General features: G+C 38.6%; 1 protein-coding gene across 1 annotated transcript in view; it reads left to right on the plus strand.

Moving 5' to 3' along the window:
- LOC100947271 (serine/threonine-protein kinase Sgk3) overlaps positions 1-16,308 on the plus strand; it is a 146,575-nt gene that overhangs the window by 91,273 nt on the left and 38,994 nt on the right. Inside the window, exons 5-6 of the mRNA XM_023517559.1 lie at positions 4,563-4,638; positions 14,233-14,320. Coding sequence (XP_023373327.1) covers positions 4,563-4,638; positions 14,233-14,320 — 164 coding nt within the window. The remainder of the gene's footprint in view (positions 1-4,562; positions 4,639-14,232; positions 14,321-16,308) is intronic.

Here is a 16,308-nt window from a genome sequence, read left to right on the forward strand (position 1 = left end):
CCTCAAACTCTTGGGCTCAAGCAATTCTCTTGCCTCAGCCTCCTGAGTAGCTGGGACTACAGGCGCCTGCCACAACGCCTGGCTATTTTTTTTGTTATTGCAGTTGTTGTTGTTTTGCTGGCTTGGGCTAGCAAACCTGCCAGCCTCGGTATATGTGGCTGGCGCTGTAACCATTGTGCTATGGGCACCGAGCCTATTCATAAGTATTTATTAAGTGCCTTGTAAGATATTATGTTAAGGGCTAAAGATCAATTTTTTTTTAAAGGCTTGTTCCTTCCCTTAAACAGCTTAGATAGAAACTCCTTTTTTTTTTTTTAAGACAGAGTCTCACTTTGTCACCCTGGGTAGAGTGCCATGGTATCATAGCTCACAGCAACCTCAGACTCTTGGGCTCAAGTGATTCTCTTGTCTCAGCCTCCTGAGTACCTGGGACTACAGGTGCCCCACAACGCCTGGCTATTTTTAGAGTTGGGGTCTTGTTCCTGTTCAGGCTGGTTTTGAACCTCTGAGCTCAGGCAATCCACCTGCCTTGGCCTCCCAGAATGCTAGGATTACGGGAGTGAGCCACCACACCTGGCCTAGAATGTGAACTTCTTGAGGATAGTTACCATGTATTTATGAAACATTTTTGTATTTCCAGTGCCTTACACGTTGTAAAGTATGTAATAGATGATTAATGAATGAATAAATGAGTGGTTGTATGCCATTTTCACCTGAGTGACTTATTTTAGAAAGACTATTACATATTATGTTAAGGCTTTCAAATATCACTTACTGTATAACTTAAACTTCTAAATAATCAAGCATTCCAAATTAGGTATAATAATTTTGTTAGCTAGCTCTCCTCCCCCTTTCTTTTTATCTTTTTTTTTTCTTTTGCAGTTTTTGGCCGGGGCTGGATTTGAACCCACCACCTCCATCATATGAGGCTGGCACCCTACTCCTTTGAGTCATAGACGCTGCCCTCCCTTTCTTTTTAGATGATTGTCACAAAGTGGTATAACTGGAAGGAGCTCTTGTAGATCATGAGATAAAGAAAGGGGGCATTTGTTTGAGGCTAGAAAGCCAGGGAGCAGCACAGGCAAGATCCAGAGTTAGGAGACTTAACTTCAGTGTTCTTTCACTGTAGCAGGCTCTTATAATAGTAGCAGTGGCAATGGTAACCATGCTGTTGTTTGAGTTCATATCTATAGCTTAGTGTCTTTTACCTCTATTTCATAGATGAGGAAAATAGAGAGTTAGCAAGGCTAGGCCACTTCCCAAGCCTCATAGCTAATACGGGGCAGAATCAGACTTAACAGGTGGTCTGTCTCAGAGCTCATTCCCTCACCTCTCCATGTCTGCTTTATGTGGGAATGGATGATGCCTTTAAAAGCAGAGTTCATGGCATTAGTGGTAAAACCCAGCATCTGCTCAGTGAGTCTGATGATTCTTTCCCTCTGTCCCACACTGTTGAAGATAGTCTCCTTTTGGATGATTTTTCTTGAAGAGCGAAATGATAGAAATATGAGTAGTTCAGTTTAATACTTATTTTAGAGACTAAAGCTTTCATTTTATTATCTGAGCATTAAGGGTTTTTCTGAATTTCTAATTGAAATTTCTTTTTAATTACAACAGATATGTTTATGTAAGTTCTTAGAGAGATTTAAAAAATGCCTATCTATAATTCTTTTTTTTTTTTTTTTTTGAGACAGAGCCTCAAGCTGTCCCCCTGGGTAGAGTGCCGTTGAGCATAGCTCACAGCAACCTCTAACTCCTGGGCTCAAGCGAGTCTCCTGCCTCCGCCTCCCAAGTTGCTGGGACCACAGGTGCCCACCACAACGCCTGGCTATTTTTTTCTTTTTCTGCTGCAGCCATCATTGTTGTTTGGCAGCCCGGGCTGGATTCAAACCTGCCACCTTAGGTGTATGTGGCTGGCGCCTTAGTCACTTGAGCCACAGGCGCCGAGCCTATAATTCTTAACACAATATCTCAACCTTATAAAAATTCTTGGCACTTATCCTATAATGGCATGGTACACATTTTAGTCTTTTCTGGAATTTTTTCAGATATTTGCATGCTTAATGGTTGGTCTAAAAAAATGAAGCTTGGAGTTGTTCCTAAATTCTGACTACTGCTGAACTTCTTGTTTCGTTACAGACTTCTTTCTTTCTCTTTCCATATAGGGCTTTACACAGGGATTTCAAAACAGTTTAGTTCGTAATGAACTGGAAAGTCGTTAGCGCTTAGTGCAGCGCGGCCTATAGCTCTTTGAAAAAAGAGAGTTCCCTCTGTTATACTGGTCTCCAAAAGTAAAACATCTTTAATAATACCCACAGAAAAATTTAAACCTCCTTCCACAAAGTCATTAAAATTTTCTTTTAAGGGAAGCATAGCTCAGTGGGTAGGGCGCCAGTCACATACACCAAGGTTGGGAGGTTCGAATCCGCCCTGGGCCAGCTAAACAATAATGATAATTACAAAAAAACTAAAAAATAGTCAGGCATTGTAGCAGGAACCTGTCATCCCAGCTACTAAGGAGGCTCAGGCAAGAGAATCACTTAAGGCCAAGGGTTTGAGGTTGCCATGAGCTGTGACACCACGGCACTCGACCGAGAGCAACATAGTGAGACTCTGCTTCCAAAATAAACCAAATTTTTCTTTTAATATTCTCAGTGTAGTCATTCATTTTAGTTCTTCCTCCCGTGTTACTGAGTTCAGTTCTCAAAAAATAACTGTCTTTCAAGTATAGTTTTTTCTTTCTTTCTTTCTTTCTTTTTTTTTTTTTTTTGAGACCGGGCCTCAACCTATTGCCCTTGGTAGAGTGCAGTGGCATCACAGCGCACAGCAACCTCCAACTCCTGGGCTCAAGCGATTTTTCTGCCTCCGCCTCCCAAGTAGCTGGAACTACAGGCGCCCGCCACAACAACCAGCTATTTTTGGTTGCAGCCATCATTGTTTGGCAGGCCCGGGCTGGATTTGAACCTGCCAGCTCAGGTATATGTGGTGGCTCCTTAGCCTGTTGAGCCACAGGCGCCGAGCCTCAAGTACAGTTTTTATTTTTTTTAAACAGAGTCTCGCTATGTTGCCCATTGTAGAGTACTGTGTTGTCACAGCTCACGGCAACCTCAAACTCTTGGGCTTAAGTGATTCTCTTGCCTCAGCCTCCCAAGTAGCTGGGACTATAGGTGCCTGCCACAGTGCCTGACTTTTTTGGTTGCAGTTGTTGTTTAGCAGGTCCAGGCTGGGCTCAAACCCGCCAGCTTCAGTGTATGTGGCCGGTGCCCTATTCACTAAGCTACAGGTGGCAAGCCTCAAGTACAGTTTTTAATGTAACCCTCACGTGTGCATTGTCTGGTGTTGAAAAAATGAAAAAATATCTTTGGAAGAATCTTACAAGATACCTGAAATTCCTCAGAGAATTCATAGTTGACAAAAAAAGTACCAAGTGCATCTCAAACCAAAAGACTGCACCTAATTTTATTTGTTCTTTAACAGCCATACTTTACATTCAAGAAGTAGAAATAAACTTACATGACTAGAAATAACCCATCAGTTTGGTGACAAATGGTGTACTTTAAATCCTTTATTGAGTGGATTTACTAAACCAAAATTCATTATTAAGTGACATTGTTCGTGGGTTTTTATTCAGATGTTCACTATTAGGAGACACTTTCTCAAGTCACATTTCTTCAGTTTTTACTGTAAGTTTCTTAAGTATTAGGGTTTAGGATGATAGCTTTTTAACCCCACATTTAATAATAACAAAAATAATAGCAGCTAATGATTGCATCCTAACCATCTGCCAGACATTCTGCTATAAGCTTATGTGTCTCATTTAATCATACAGCAGCATTTTGACATATGAATACTGTTATTATCCCTGTTTTACAAGTAAGGATTTAAGTCTTAGCAAGGTGTAAGGTCATTTAGTAAGTACCAGAGACAAGATACCTGGATAAAGTTTTCTAATTCTAAGAAAGGTTTATGCTTAACATTTATTGGTAAACTGCTGTTATATGACCCTCAATTATCAACAAATAAAACAGTTTAGAAGATGCTGTACAATTACTTGTTAGGACAGTATACCCATGCATTTTCAAGGGAGGGGTTTAACAGTGAGGGTTAAACCAGACTTTTGATGATACTCAGGTAACCAATTAATCGCCATTCCCCAGTTGTAAAGGATTTTCAGTAATCCTTATTTTTGTCATTTGTTTTTTAAAAGTTACTATGATGGTTATTAGTGTTAATTTTTATTTATTACTTGATAGTACATGAGAATTTAGACAAAGCAAAATACTTTTAAGTTTTGGGGTTGAATGTATTTACAGTCCAAAATAGATAGCTTTTAAGTTATTTTAGGAGCTACATTATCTCCTTTATGTTAATTTTTGAATTATTGTATTTATAGATGTATATTTCTAAGCATTTATTCCTCATTGTAACCAAGTAGCATGAATTGAGAAATAGGTTCTTAATCAAAATGTACCATCTATACCTGTTTATTCTTATGTAACTGTATTGATGATAGTTACATGATCTGACATAACTAAATCTAATGTCTTATATTTCTCTTACAGATTTTATTAAACAAAGAAGAGCAGGACTGAATGAATTTATTCAGAACCTAGTTAGACATCCAGAGCTCTATAACCAGTAAGTCATTATCATTGTATTCTGAAGGGACACTGAAACCAAATCTAAGAATGTTGAATAAGCCTCATACAGATTTTATCTGTTCTGTGAAATGTTACTGTGCTGTAGACGAGGTATGTTTGTAAAGTCTTCCTTGAGCATTTCCTCCCTGATAGTCTTAATTCCCTTTGCCCTTCATCAACTTGTTTTCTTTCTTCCATTTGTATTTGGATTAGTTTTACAGATTAAACTTGAAATAAATTTGCATAATACAGTTCAAACATTTTGCTAATTATTTGATACTGCGTTTATCTATGCTTTCTAAAAGCCTTTAAGTACTTACTGTGTTCATTGGGAACATAAAGCTACATGAGTTTCATCCCTACCTTCTAGAGGCATGGGTTCCCAGTCCAGTGGGAGATTCAGACGCGTAAACAAGTAATCGAAGCTGGGTAGTTTTTATTTAGAGATGCCAGAAAATAACAGAAAAAAATGTGGCTCTCTCTTTTTGAGGATGTCAAGGAAAGCCTCCTAAGACTTAATGCATGTATAATCATTCAAGCAAAGAAGGTCGGGAGAACATTCAGGTAAAGGTAGAAGTACATGTAACAGAGGATGCAAAAACCCAGAACCGCGAGGCCACTTAGAACATTTCATGGTGACTAGAACAGAGTAGGGTTTTGAAAAGGAGATGAGGCTGATGGTGTTGGTAGGGTCAGGCACACATGCCCCCACCCCTTGTTCTGGCTGCAGCAGTGTTCTGTTGACCCACAGGAGGCTTCTAGTCTTTCTCAGCGTAGTATTGTAAGCAGATGAAGACACTTTCCCAGGCCTGGCTGCCCTCTTGGCTCATCCCTATAATGTCAGCTCTTTGGAAGGCCAAGGTGGGGGAATCACTCGAGGCTAGAAATTTTAGACCAACCTGGGCGATATAGCAAGACCTGTCTCTAGAAAAATTAAAAAATTAGCTAGGTGTGGTAGCACCTGTAATCCCAGCTCCTCAGGAAGCTGAGACCCAGGATTGCTTGAACCCCATTTAAGGTTTGATTGTGAGCTACTATAACACCACTGTACTCTGGCCTGAGTGACATAGCAAGACCTTGTCCCTAAAAAATAAGAAAGAAAGAAATACCTATGAAAACATTGGTAGATCTGTGGCTTAGTTTGTGTCTTTATTTTTGAGTCTAGTAATTGGTTCATGCTGATTACCTTTATTGTCCTTCGTAATTTAATATATGTTACAGTACTTATATTGTTTTATATTTATAAAGTATTATATTCTAAGATGAAATAAAGAAGGTAAAGTAAAATATCTGGGGAGCTTTTCCACAGCTCACCTAGCTATGTAAACATAAGAGTTGCTTTATATGGATAGGGATATCAACAGGGCACACTTTAATAATCTTTTCAGAAGTATAACACTGAAGGACTGTGTTTTTGAGTACTTGTTCTAAAAACAATGATTACCATTTATATAATTCTTTATAGTTCAGAGAAGGCTTCTACTCTCTCTCTCTCTCTTTGTCTTTTTTTTCTTGAGACAGAGTCTCATTTTGTCACCCTCGGTAGAGTGCTGTGGCATCACGGCTCACAGCAACCTCATATTCTGGGGCTTAAGTGATTTTCTTGTCTCAGCCTCCCAAGTAGCTGGGACTACAGGTGCCCACCACAACACCCAGCTATTTTTTGTTGCTGTTGTCATTGTTGTTTAGCTGTCCCGGCTTGGGATCGAACCCGCCAGCCTTGGTGTATGTGGCTGGCACCCTACCCACTGAGCTATGGGCGCCTAGGCAACTTCCATTCTTTTTTAATTTACTTAATTTATTAAGTTACTAAAAATACTAAAACTGAGTCTCCTCTGACAAGGTCTTCTTCCCAGAGCTATAGATTTCCCCTGATGCTCACAGGTAAGACAAGGGTCAGGGAGGTCTTGCCCCTGGATTAACCAGTGCAGTACCAGTAGGTGTCTTCACATTCAGGGCCTCCAGTAGTGGCAGAAGATCATGAAATTGAGTTCCCTATCTAGCCTGTTCCTCAGCAAAGACTTTTTTTTTTTTTTTGAGATAGCATCTTAGTCAGTTGCCCTGGGTTAAGTGCTGTAGTGTCATAGCTCACAACAACCTCCAACTATTGAGCTCAAGTGAATCTCTTTCCTCAGCTTCCTGAGTAGCTGGGCCTATTGATGCCTACCACAATGCCCAGCTAAGATTAGCAAAGATTCTTTTATTGTTTGGCTCTCAGTGGAATTACTTTGTTAAGCATTATGCCTTTTCCTGAAGACAAGTTCTATGCTATCTTCAGTTTAGATACACCCTTCTAACCACCTGTCTGCTCTGTGCACTAGCTGTTACTCTGAAATGGTATATTACTGGCTTCTTTGAAATATAATTCATGCATTCAAAGCTTAAATCTGTTCTGTATTGACAGAGCTGACTTGGAATAAGTATACAAAAGGTAGTAGTGGTGATTATTTGTTCTAGTATTTTTAATTGTTACTCAGAAGTTCTAACGCTATATAATAAATACTAAATATTCCAAATATTGAAGTATAGTATTACAAAGATGTTATATCTGACACTAAAATTCAACTAAAAGCAACTTGAATATTTAAAATTGCCAGTTTATAAAGCACTGTACTATAAAATATACAGTTCTTGAGTGTACAACTCACTGGATTTTTCTATACATTTGTACCCTGTAGCCACCACCATTACATTCAAGATAGAGAACATTTCTAGCACCCTCAAAATAGCCAAGAGTTTTTTAAACTGACAATTTTTTAACTGACAAATTTTACTTTGTAATAAAAATGACATTTCATATTTTCTGGATCCCTTCTCTTGTTAATAGAACTTTAAATTTCATGCTCTTCATTTGAGATCAAGCTATTTCTAAAATAGTAAAGGTTTAAGATTGCAAGAATCCAATCAAGAGTATCTTTTATTATTATTGAGGAAATGTACTTTAAAAATAGCTTTACTTCAATAGAGAAAAGCTCATTTTTAAGATAACCTTATTAAAATTAAATTTAAAAATCATTAAAAAGGGGAATAAAATGTTACTAGTTTCTCTGACCTGTGTATGGAAGAGAGTTGCCTGAGAATATTGGCAGTGAATGATGTATCACAAAGTAAAACAATGAAAAATTTGACTATTAAAAACTCATAAATGAATTATCAATCATAAATCAAAAATACAAATAATTGGCTCGGTGCCTGTGGCTCAAGTGGCTAAGGCGCCAGCCACATACACCTAAGGTGGCAGGTTCGAATCCAGCCTGACCCGCCAAACAACAATGACAGCTGCAACCAAAAAATAGCCAGGCATTGTGGCAGGCACCTGTGGTCCCGGCTACTTGGGAGGCTGAGGCAGGAGCCTCGCTTGAGCCCAGGAGTTGGAGGTTGCTAGCTGTGAAGTCACGGCACTCTACCCAGGGGGATAGCTTGAGGCTCTGTCTCAAAAAAAAAAAAATACAAATAATTTTCCATGATAAAGGTAATATAGAAGTAAAGTTAACATAGAAGGAGCTCATGCAAACAATACACTTTTAAGACACCAAAGGAAAAATAAAGCAAATGAGCTATTTACAAAAGAGGAGATATAAATGGCTGATTAGTTATCAGAGAAACTGAACATTTCCTTAAGAAATGAAAATGGTGGCTCAGTGCCTGTGGCTCAAGTGGCTAAGGCGCCAGCCACATACACCTAAGGCACCAGCCACATACACCTAAGACGGCAGGTTCAAAACCAGCCCGGGCCTGCCAAACAACGATGGTGGCAACCAAAAATTAGCCAGGTGTTGTGGTGGGCGTCTATGGTCCCAGCTACTTGGGAGGCTAAGGCAGGAGACTCACTTGAGCCCAGGAGTTAGAGGTTGCTGTGAGCTGTGATGCCATAGCACTCTACCCAGGGGGATAGCTTGAGACTCTGTCTCAAAAAAAAAAATGAAAATGGCCAGATGCAGTGGCTCTTGCTTGTAATCCTAGCACTTTGGGAGGCTAAGGCATAAGGATTGCTTGAGGCCAGGAGTTCAAGACCAGCACAGGTAACACAGCAAGACTTTTATCTCTATAAAAAATAAAAATAAAAAATTAGCATGCTTGTGGTCCCAGCTATTTGGTAGGCTGGGGTGGAAGGATTGCTAGAGCCCTGGAATTTGAGGTTACAGCAAGCTATGACCATGCATTGTACTCTAGCCTGGGTGACCCTCAAAAAAAAAAATGGAAGTGTAAGATTCAGAAAAGTGCCCAGATAATGACTATACAGCTCAATAAATTATCAGAAAGGGAACACACCTGAGTTGTCACCATAACCCCTCCCCCCAAACCAGGCCAAGAAATAAAACATTATCAATACCCCTGAAACCCTTCACATATCCCCTTCAATCTCTGTGTCTTCTTTTCTTCCTAAAAGAGTAACTATTGTCCTGATTTTTAACAATATAGATTAGGGTGCCCTGTTTTTAAACTGTATGTAAATGGAATCATACAATGTTTTTCTCCAGCTGGCTTATTTTCAACAAGATAAGAGTTGCCCATGTTGTTGTATGTAGGTGTAATTTATTTCCTTTGGTGTATAATCTATTGTATGAATGTGCCACAGTTGATTTATTCTGCTATTGATGGACATTTGAGCTGTTTCTGTTTTCTGGCTATTGTAAATAATATTGTCATTAACATATCTTTGGGTGCACATATGCGAACATTCTTTATGTATCTTGAAGCAGAGCTTCTGGGTTGTAGAGTATGTATATGTTTAACCTTAGTGGATAATGTCGAATAGTTTTCCAAAATGATAGTACCAGTTTTATACTTCTACCATCAAATCACATTGCTTACCTCACCAGCACTTAGCCTTGTTAGACTTTTCCATTTTAGTGAGTCTTTAGTGGTTTCTTATTATTACTTTAATTTGCATTTGCTTAATACTGAAAACTTAATACCTTTTTAGAAAAATGCAGTTTTTCACTTACCAAATTATCAAAGATGTTAATATACAATATAACCTTTAGTGCAGACCAAGGCTGGGAGAGTTTTCAGGGTGTTCCTATACTGTTAAGGGAGTGTAAATTGGTAACCTCTCTGGAAATCACTTTAAAAAATTATTTAATGATGAAAAATTGTTTACAATTCTGACCAGTAATTTTATTTTTAAAAATCTGCAGTTCTGAGGCAGGTGGATTGCCTGGGCACACAGGTTCAAGACCAGCCTGAGCTAGAGCGAGACCCAGTCTCTAAATATAGCCAGGCGTTATAGTGGGTGCCTGTCATCCCAGTTACTTGAGAGGCTGAGACAAGAGAATTGCTTAAGCCCAAGAGTTTGAGGTTGCTATGAGCTGTGATGCCACAGTGCTCTACTGAGGACAGCAAAGTAAGACTCTGTCTCAAAAAAGAAAAAAAAATCTGTGCAGTTCTAATGTTAGCACAAAGATGGTCAATTGCAGCGTTATTTATAGTAATGAAGTTGTATGGTAAAAAGTTGGAAGCCATCTATAGATCCTAAAGTAAAAGGAATCATTCGGTAACATTTCTTTTTATTTTTTGCATTCAGCAACTTTTAGTGCACCCATATTATACAACATCATATAGCTATCAAAATTACTGTTTACCAAGAGTTTTTAACAACATGGAGAAATGTTTATAATTAATCTTTAAGTGAAAAACATAAAAACTTAAATATAGCATGATCTTAATTATGCAGAGGAAAAGACTGAAATAAAATATGCTAAAATGGTAATAGTGATTACCTGTGTGTGGTAAGATTGAAAACCTCCACCACCCCCCCTTTATTGAGATAAAATTCAACATTTTAACTATTTTAAAGTACACAATTCAGTGATATTTAATATATTCACAATGTTGTGCAACCGTGATCAGTATTTAATTCTATTACCCCAATTCTAATCTGGCATTTTCATCCCCCCCACAAAAGAAACTACCTCCAAATTATCTCTTCCTTCAACCTTTGGAAACCACTATTCTACTTCTTGTCTCTATAGATTTGCCTATTCTGAATATATCAAAAATGAAATCATATGGGCAGTGCCCGAAGTTCACTGGGTAGGGCACTGGCCACATACACTGAGGCTAGCGGGTTTGAACCCGGCCTGAGCCTACTAAAATCAACAATGACAACTGCAAGTACAACCAAAAAATAGCCAGGCATTGTGGTAGGCGCCTGTAGTCCCATTTACTTGGGAGGCTGAGGCAAAAGAATTGCTTAAGCCTAAGAGTTTGAGGTTGCTGTGAGCTGTGACACCATAGCACTCTACCCAGGGGAACAGTTTGAGACTCTGTCTCAAAAAATAAATAAATAAATGAAGTGAAATCATACAGTATGCTCTTGTTTCTCTTCAGATTGGGTAAATCTTTCTAAAGATTTCCGTGGAGAGTGGATGGCGCCCATAGCTCAGTGGGTGGGTTGCCAGCTACATACACCCAGCCTGGCAGGTTCGAACCTGGACTGAACCTACTAAAATCAACATGACAAAGTAACAACAACAACAACAACAAAAATAGCCGAGCATTGTGGCAGACAACTGTGGTCCCAGCTGCTTAGGAGGCTGAGGCAATAGAATCGCTTAAGCCCAGGGGATTGAGGTTGCTGTGAGCTGTGATGAGGGCGACATAGTAAGACTCTGTCTCAAAAAAAAAAAAAAGATTTCCATGGAGAGGAACAAGTTGAGGTTTTAATCAATCTTTTGAGGACTTGTGTTGGCAAGGCTAATAATAAACAAACAAATAAATAGAATGAAATAATACAATATGTGACCTGTATGGCTGGGTGTGGTGCCTCACGCCTGTAATCCTAGCATTCTGGGAGGCTGAGTTGGGTGGACTGCCTGAGCTCATGAGTTTGAAACCATCCTGAGTCAGAGCCAGACCTCATCTCTAAAAATAAGAAATGGCTGGGTTTTGTGGTAGATGCTTGTAGTCCCAGCTACTTGGGAGCCTGAAGCAAGAGAATCACTTGAGCCCAAGAGTTTGAGGTTGCTGTGAGCTGTGACTCCATGGCAGTTTACTTACTGAGGGCAACAAAGTGAGACTCTGTCTCAAAAAGAAAACTAATAAAACAATACGTGACCCTTTTCCTGCCTTTGTTCATTTAGCATAATGTTCTTGAGGTTCATCAGTGTTGTAGCACATGTTAGTACTTCTTTTCTTTTTGTGGCTAAATAATATTCCATTGTATGGATAATAAACCATGTTTTGTTTATCCATTCATCCATTGATGGACATTTGGAGTGTTTCCACCTTTTAGCTATTACAAATAATGCTGCTCTGAGTAGTCATGTGTGAGTTTTTGTGTGAACATACTCATGTGTTATTATTTCTCTTGGATATATGCCCAGGAGTGGAATTGCTGGGTCATATAGTAACTGTTTAACTTTTCAAGGAACTACCAAACTGTTTTTCACAGCAACTGTACCATTTTACATTCATGCCAGCCCTTTCCTTTTTATTTTTATTTATTTTTTTTGAGACAGAGACTCAAGCAGTCCCCCTGGGTAGAGTGCTGTGGCATCACAGCTCACAGCAACCTCCAACTCCTGGACTCAAGCGAGTTTCCTGCCTCAGCCTCCTAAGTAGCTGGGACCACAGGCACCCGCCACAATGCCCGGCTATTTTTTGGTTGCAGCTGTCATCGTTGTTTGGCAGCCCGGGTTGGATTCAAACCCGCCACTTTAGGTGTATGTGGCTGGTGCCTTAGCCACTTGAGCCACAGGTGCCAAGCTGCCTTCCCTTTTTAAAAGTAATTTTTTTATCTTTTGGATTCCCTGCAATGAATATATATTGTTTGTATTCCCTGCAATGAATGTATATTGTTTGTAATTTTTTTATCTTTTGAAATCCTTGCAATGAATGCACATTGTTTTTAGCAGGTATAGAGAGTGAATCATTCCTCAGAATTGTTACTAATCCATGTGTGGCCCATCTTTCATTTTAATCCATTTTTTTTCATTTATTTATTTTGGCAATGGAGAGTCTCACTATGTTGCCCTTGGCAGAGTGCCGTGGTGTCACACCTCACAGAAACCTCCATCTCTTGGGCTTAAGCGTTTCTCTTGCCTCAGCCTCCCAAGTAGCTGGGACTATAGGCACCTGCCACAACGCCTGGCTATTTTTCTGTTGTTTAGCAGGCCCAGGCCAGGTTCAAACCCACCACGCTTGGTGCATGTGGCACTGAGCCTTTCTCTTCACCCTTAATCTTCACACCCATTTCCTCATCGTCACTGTTGATATCCACATTAATATGTTGGATATATGTACATGGATATCTGTATTTATGTAACTTTGTCAAAATTAGACTTACTGATGCTTTTTTTTTTTTTTGAGACAGAGCCTCAAGCTATCCCCTTGGGTAGAGTGCCGTGGCATCTCAGCTCACAGCAACCTCCCACTCCTGGGCTCAAGCGAGTCTCCTGCCTCCGCCTTCCAAGTAGCTGGGACCACAGGTGCCCGCCACAACGCCCGGCTATTTTTTGGTTGCAGCCGTCATTGTTGTTTGGCGGGCCCTGGCTGGATTCGAACCCGCCACCTTGGGTGTACATGGCTGGCGCCTTAGCTACTTGAGCCACAGGCGCCGAGCCCTTACTGATGCTTTGTATGTGTACACACACACACACACACATACACACACATATATACATGTAGATAGAAAGGAAATATGCATATCCTGTGTTACAGTTCCTTGTTTCTGGCTGCTGACTGATATTCTCTGTAGTCTGTTACCATAGTTGATGTACTTATTTCCCTGATGCCTACTTTGCTTCAAATTCATAGAGAATCCTGCAGTGAATGTCATGGTTATGTGCCTTTGCCTGGTCTTGTACATAATTTTTGTATAGTTAATCCCTAGAACTGGAATTTCTGGGCCCAGAGAAAATGCATACACAGTTTCACCAAGTATTGCCAGATTTCTTTTCAGAAAAGTTGTCTCGTTCTGTCTTCTCACCAGCAGTACATGAGGATGTCTCTTTCCCTAAGTCCTTACTAACTTCTGGTATTATCTTTCTTTCTTTTTTTTTTAAGAGACAGAGTCTTATTTTGTCGCCCTTGGTAGAGTGTGGTGGTGTCATAGCTCACAGCAACCTCCAAATCCTGGGCTTAGGCAATTCTCTTAGGCGATTCTCAGCCTCCAGAGTAGCTGGGACTCCAGGTGCCCGCCACAACACCCAGCTATTTTTTTGCTGGGGGCCAGGTTCAAACTCGCTACCCTTGGCATATGGGGCTGCTGCCCTACTCTCTGAGCCATAGGTGCTGCCCCTGGTATAATCTTTCTAATTTTTGCCAGTTAGTAGATATAAAATGGTATATCCTTATTGTTTTATTTTTATTTGATCGTTAATGAAGTTAGCATCTTCATAAATTTGCTTTGTCATTTGCGTTTTCTCTGTCAAGTACCTATTTATACCTTTGCCCATTTGCCTGTTGGTTTCCTTGTTTTTTTAAAAAAATAATTTTCTTATTGCTTTTATAATATTATTAGATGTTTTTGGGCTTTCTTAATGTCAGTGCTAATATAGTTATTTATATATTGGTTTTAATTTTAAAAGGCAGAAAACCTGTGGAAAGGCTTTTGAAGTTATATAATAAAGTTAATTTTTGTTTTTAGTCCAGATGTCAGAGCATTCCTTCAAATGGACAGTCCAAAACATCAGTCAGATCCATCTGAAGATGAGGATGAAAGAAGTATTCAGAAGGTAGTAAGAGATTTTTTTTTAACAGGAAAAAATACCATTCCCCCAAAGTTGAAATTAGTGGCAACCTTTAGGGCAACATATACTTAAAACGAAGTAACTTCATCCATAGTAGAGTTTCTGCTACATAAAATACATAAAGACAAACATGTATACCTCGTACTGATCACTGTTTCTTATAAAATTTATAGAATGAATACTTTTTACAATAAAAAGCAGTAAAAATTAAAAGAAAAATTTGAAAATAGTAGTTAAGAAATAAAGTATTACCCATTTTTTGCCACCCAGACCTAGTAATTTGTTTTCAATTTATTTGTTTATTTATTCATTTTTTACTTTTTAAATTTTTTTGGTTTTATTAAATCATAATTGTGTACATTGATGCATTTATGGGGTTCAGTGTACTGATTTGATATACAGTGCGAAATGCTTACATTGAACTAACACATCCATCACAATTATACTCTTTTCTTAATAATTTTAAAATGTACCATTGCATCCTGCATATTAGGCGAGGTCTCCCCCCCAAAATAGCCTCCCGCCTCCTGAGACATAGTAATTTTTAATATTTTAGTGATTTTCTTTCTTGTATTCTCTTCATATAATTATGTAATTTTATCTCAGATAAAAATTAATCTTAATTTTATTTCTCTAATGATAATTATATAGTGTGTACAATTATATATATTCTTTCTTCACTTTACGTCTTACTTTTTGATCATTATTTATATTTATCATCTTCACCGTGCTTGAAATTATTGTTTTGAATTTTGGCCAGCAGGAAAGGCCTTTTCAACCACAAATTACATAGCTCTTCCTCTGCATTGTCAGGTTTTTATACATAGAGCAATCCGCAAACACATGCCATTTGACATCAACTAACTTTTATTTCTGGGGTATATGTACTTAATATGTTACTAATAGAGAATGGGGTATTCTTATTTTTTAACTAGATTAATATAGTAGTAAGTAAAATAAACGTGTGCGTTATTATGAAGATGTTTTCAACATTTATCTTAGAAGGTTGTGTAGAAAGGGAAAACTAATAATTTAACTCAATATATTATGTAGCAATTAAAATTATAATTATGAATATAATATAAATATATTTGTAATTCAACCTTTGTAAATATTCTTAAATATATACATAAAATTAGAGGTGTTGGGTTGATGTACATTTTTCTTTATAATGTCCTTTAATTTTCTTATGGCTGTATTTTTATAATTTAAAAGCTAATGTTATATATTAGAACATATTAGTGTCCCAGGGCTAAAATATTCATTTGGGGAAAAAAATATATATTCCTTTTTTGTGACTATTGGGAAGTAGCAGTTTTTCTTCTCTGATTCCCCCAAAAGATTCTTACTTATGAGCACAAATTTAACCTTTGTATCTTTGACATGGTTGCTCCTACCACAGTGTAAAAAGATACATATTTTCTGGCAGGACTCCCATAGCTCAGTAGTTAGGACGCCAGCCAGTTAGGGCTGGTGGGTTAGACAAACCTGCCCGGGTCCTGCTAAACAAACAAACAAAAAATAGCTGGGCGGTGAGGCGGGTGTCTATAGTCCCAGCTACTAGGGAAGCTGAGGCAAGAGAATCAGTTGAGCCCAAGAGTTTAATGTAGCTGTGAGCTATGATACCATGGCACTCTACCGAGGGTGACATAGTGAGACTCTGTCTCAAAAAAAAAAAGAAAAAAATAAATAACAAAATAAAAAGATATATATTTTTTATAGTTGGCCCAAAAAGAAACAATAATCTGGGAAAACATTTGTAACAAAGCATAAGGAGAAATAACATCTATGTAAAAAGCTCATACAGATGAGTTTTTTGTTTGTTTGTTTGTTTTTGAAATAGTCTCACTGTGTCACTTTTGGGAGATTGCGGTGACATCACAGCTCACAGCAACCTCCAACTCTTGGGCTTAAGTGATTCTCTTGCCTCAGCCTCCCAAGTAGCTGGGACTACAGGTGCCCACCACAATGCC

Source organism: Otolemur garnettii, unplaced genomic scaffold (genome assembly GCF_000181295.1).
Source record: "Otolemur garnettii isolate 467f Iridium unplaced genomic scaffold, OtoGar3 scaffold00113, whole genome shotgun sequence".
Lineage (NCBI taxonomy): Eukaryota > Metazoa > Chordata > Mammalia > Primates > Galagidae > Otolemur > Otolemur garnettii.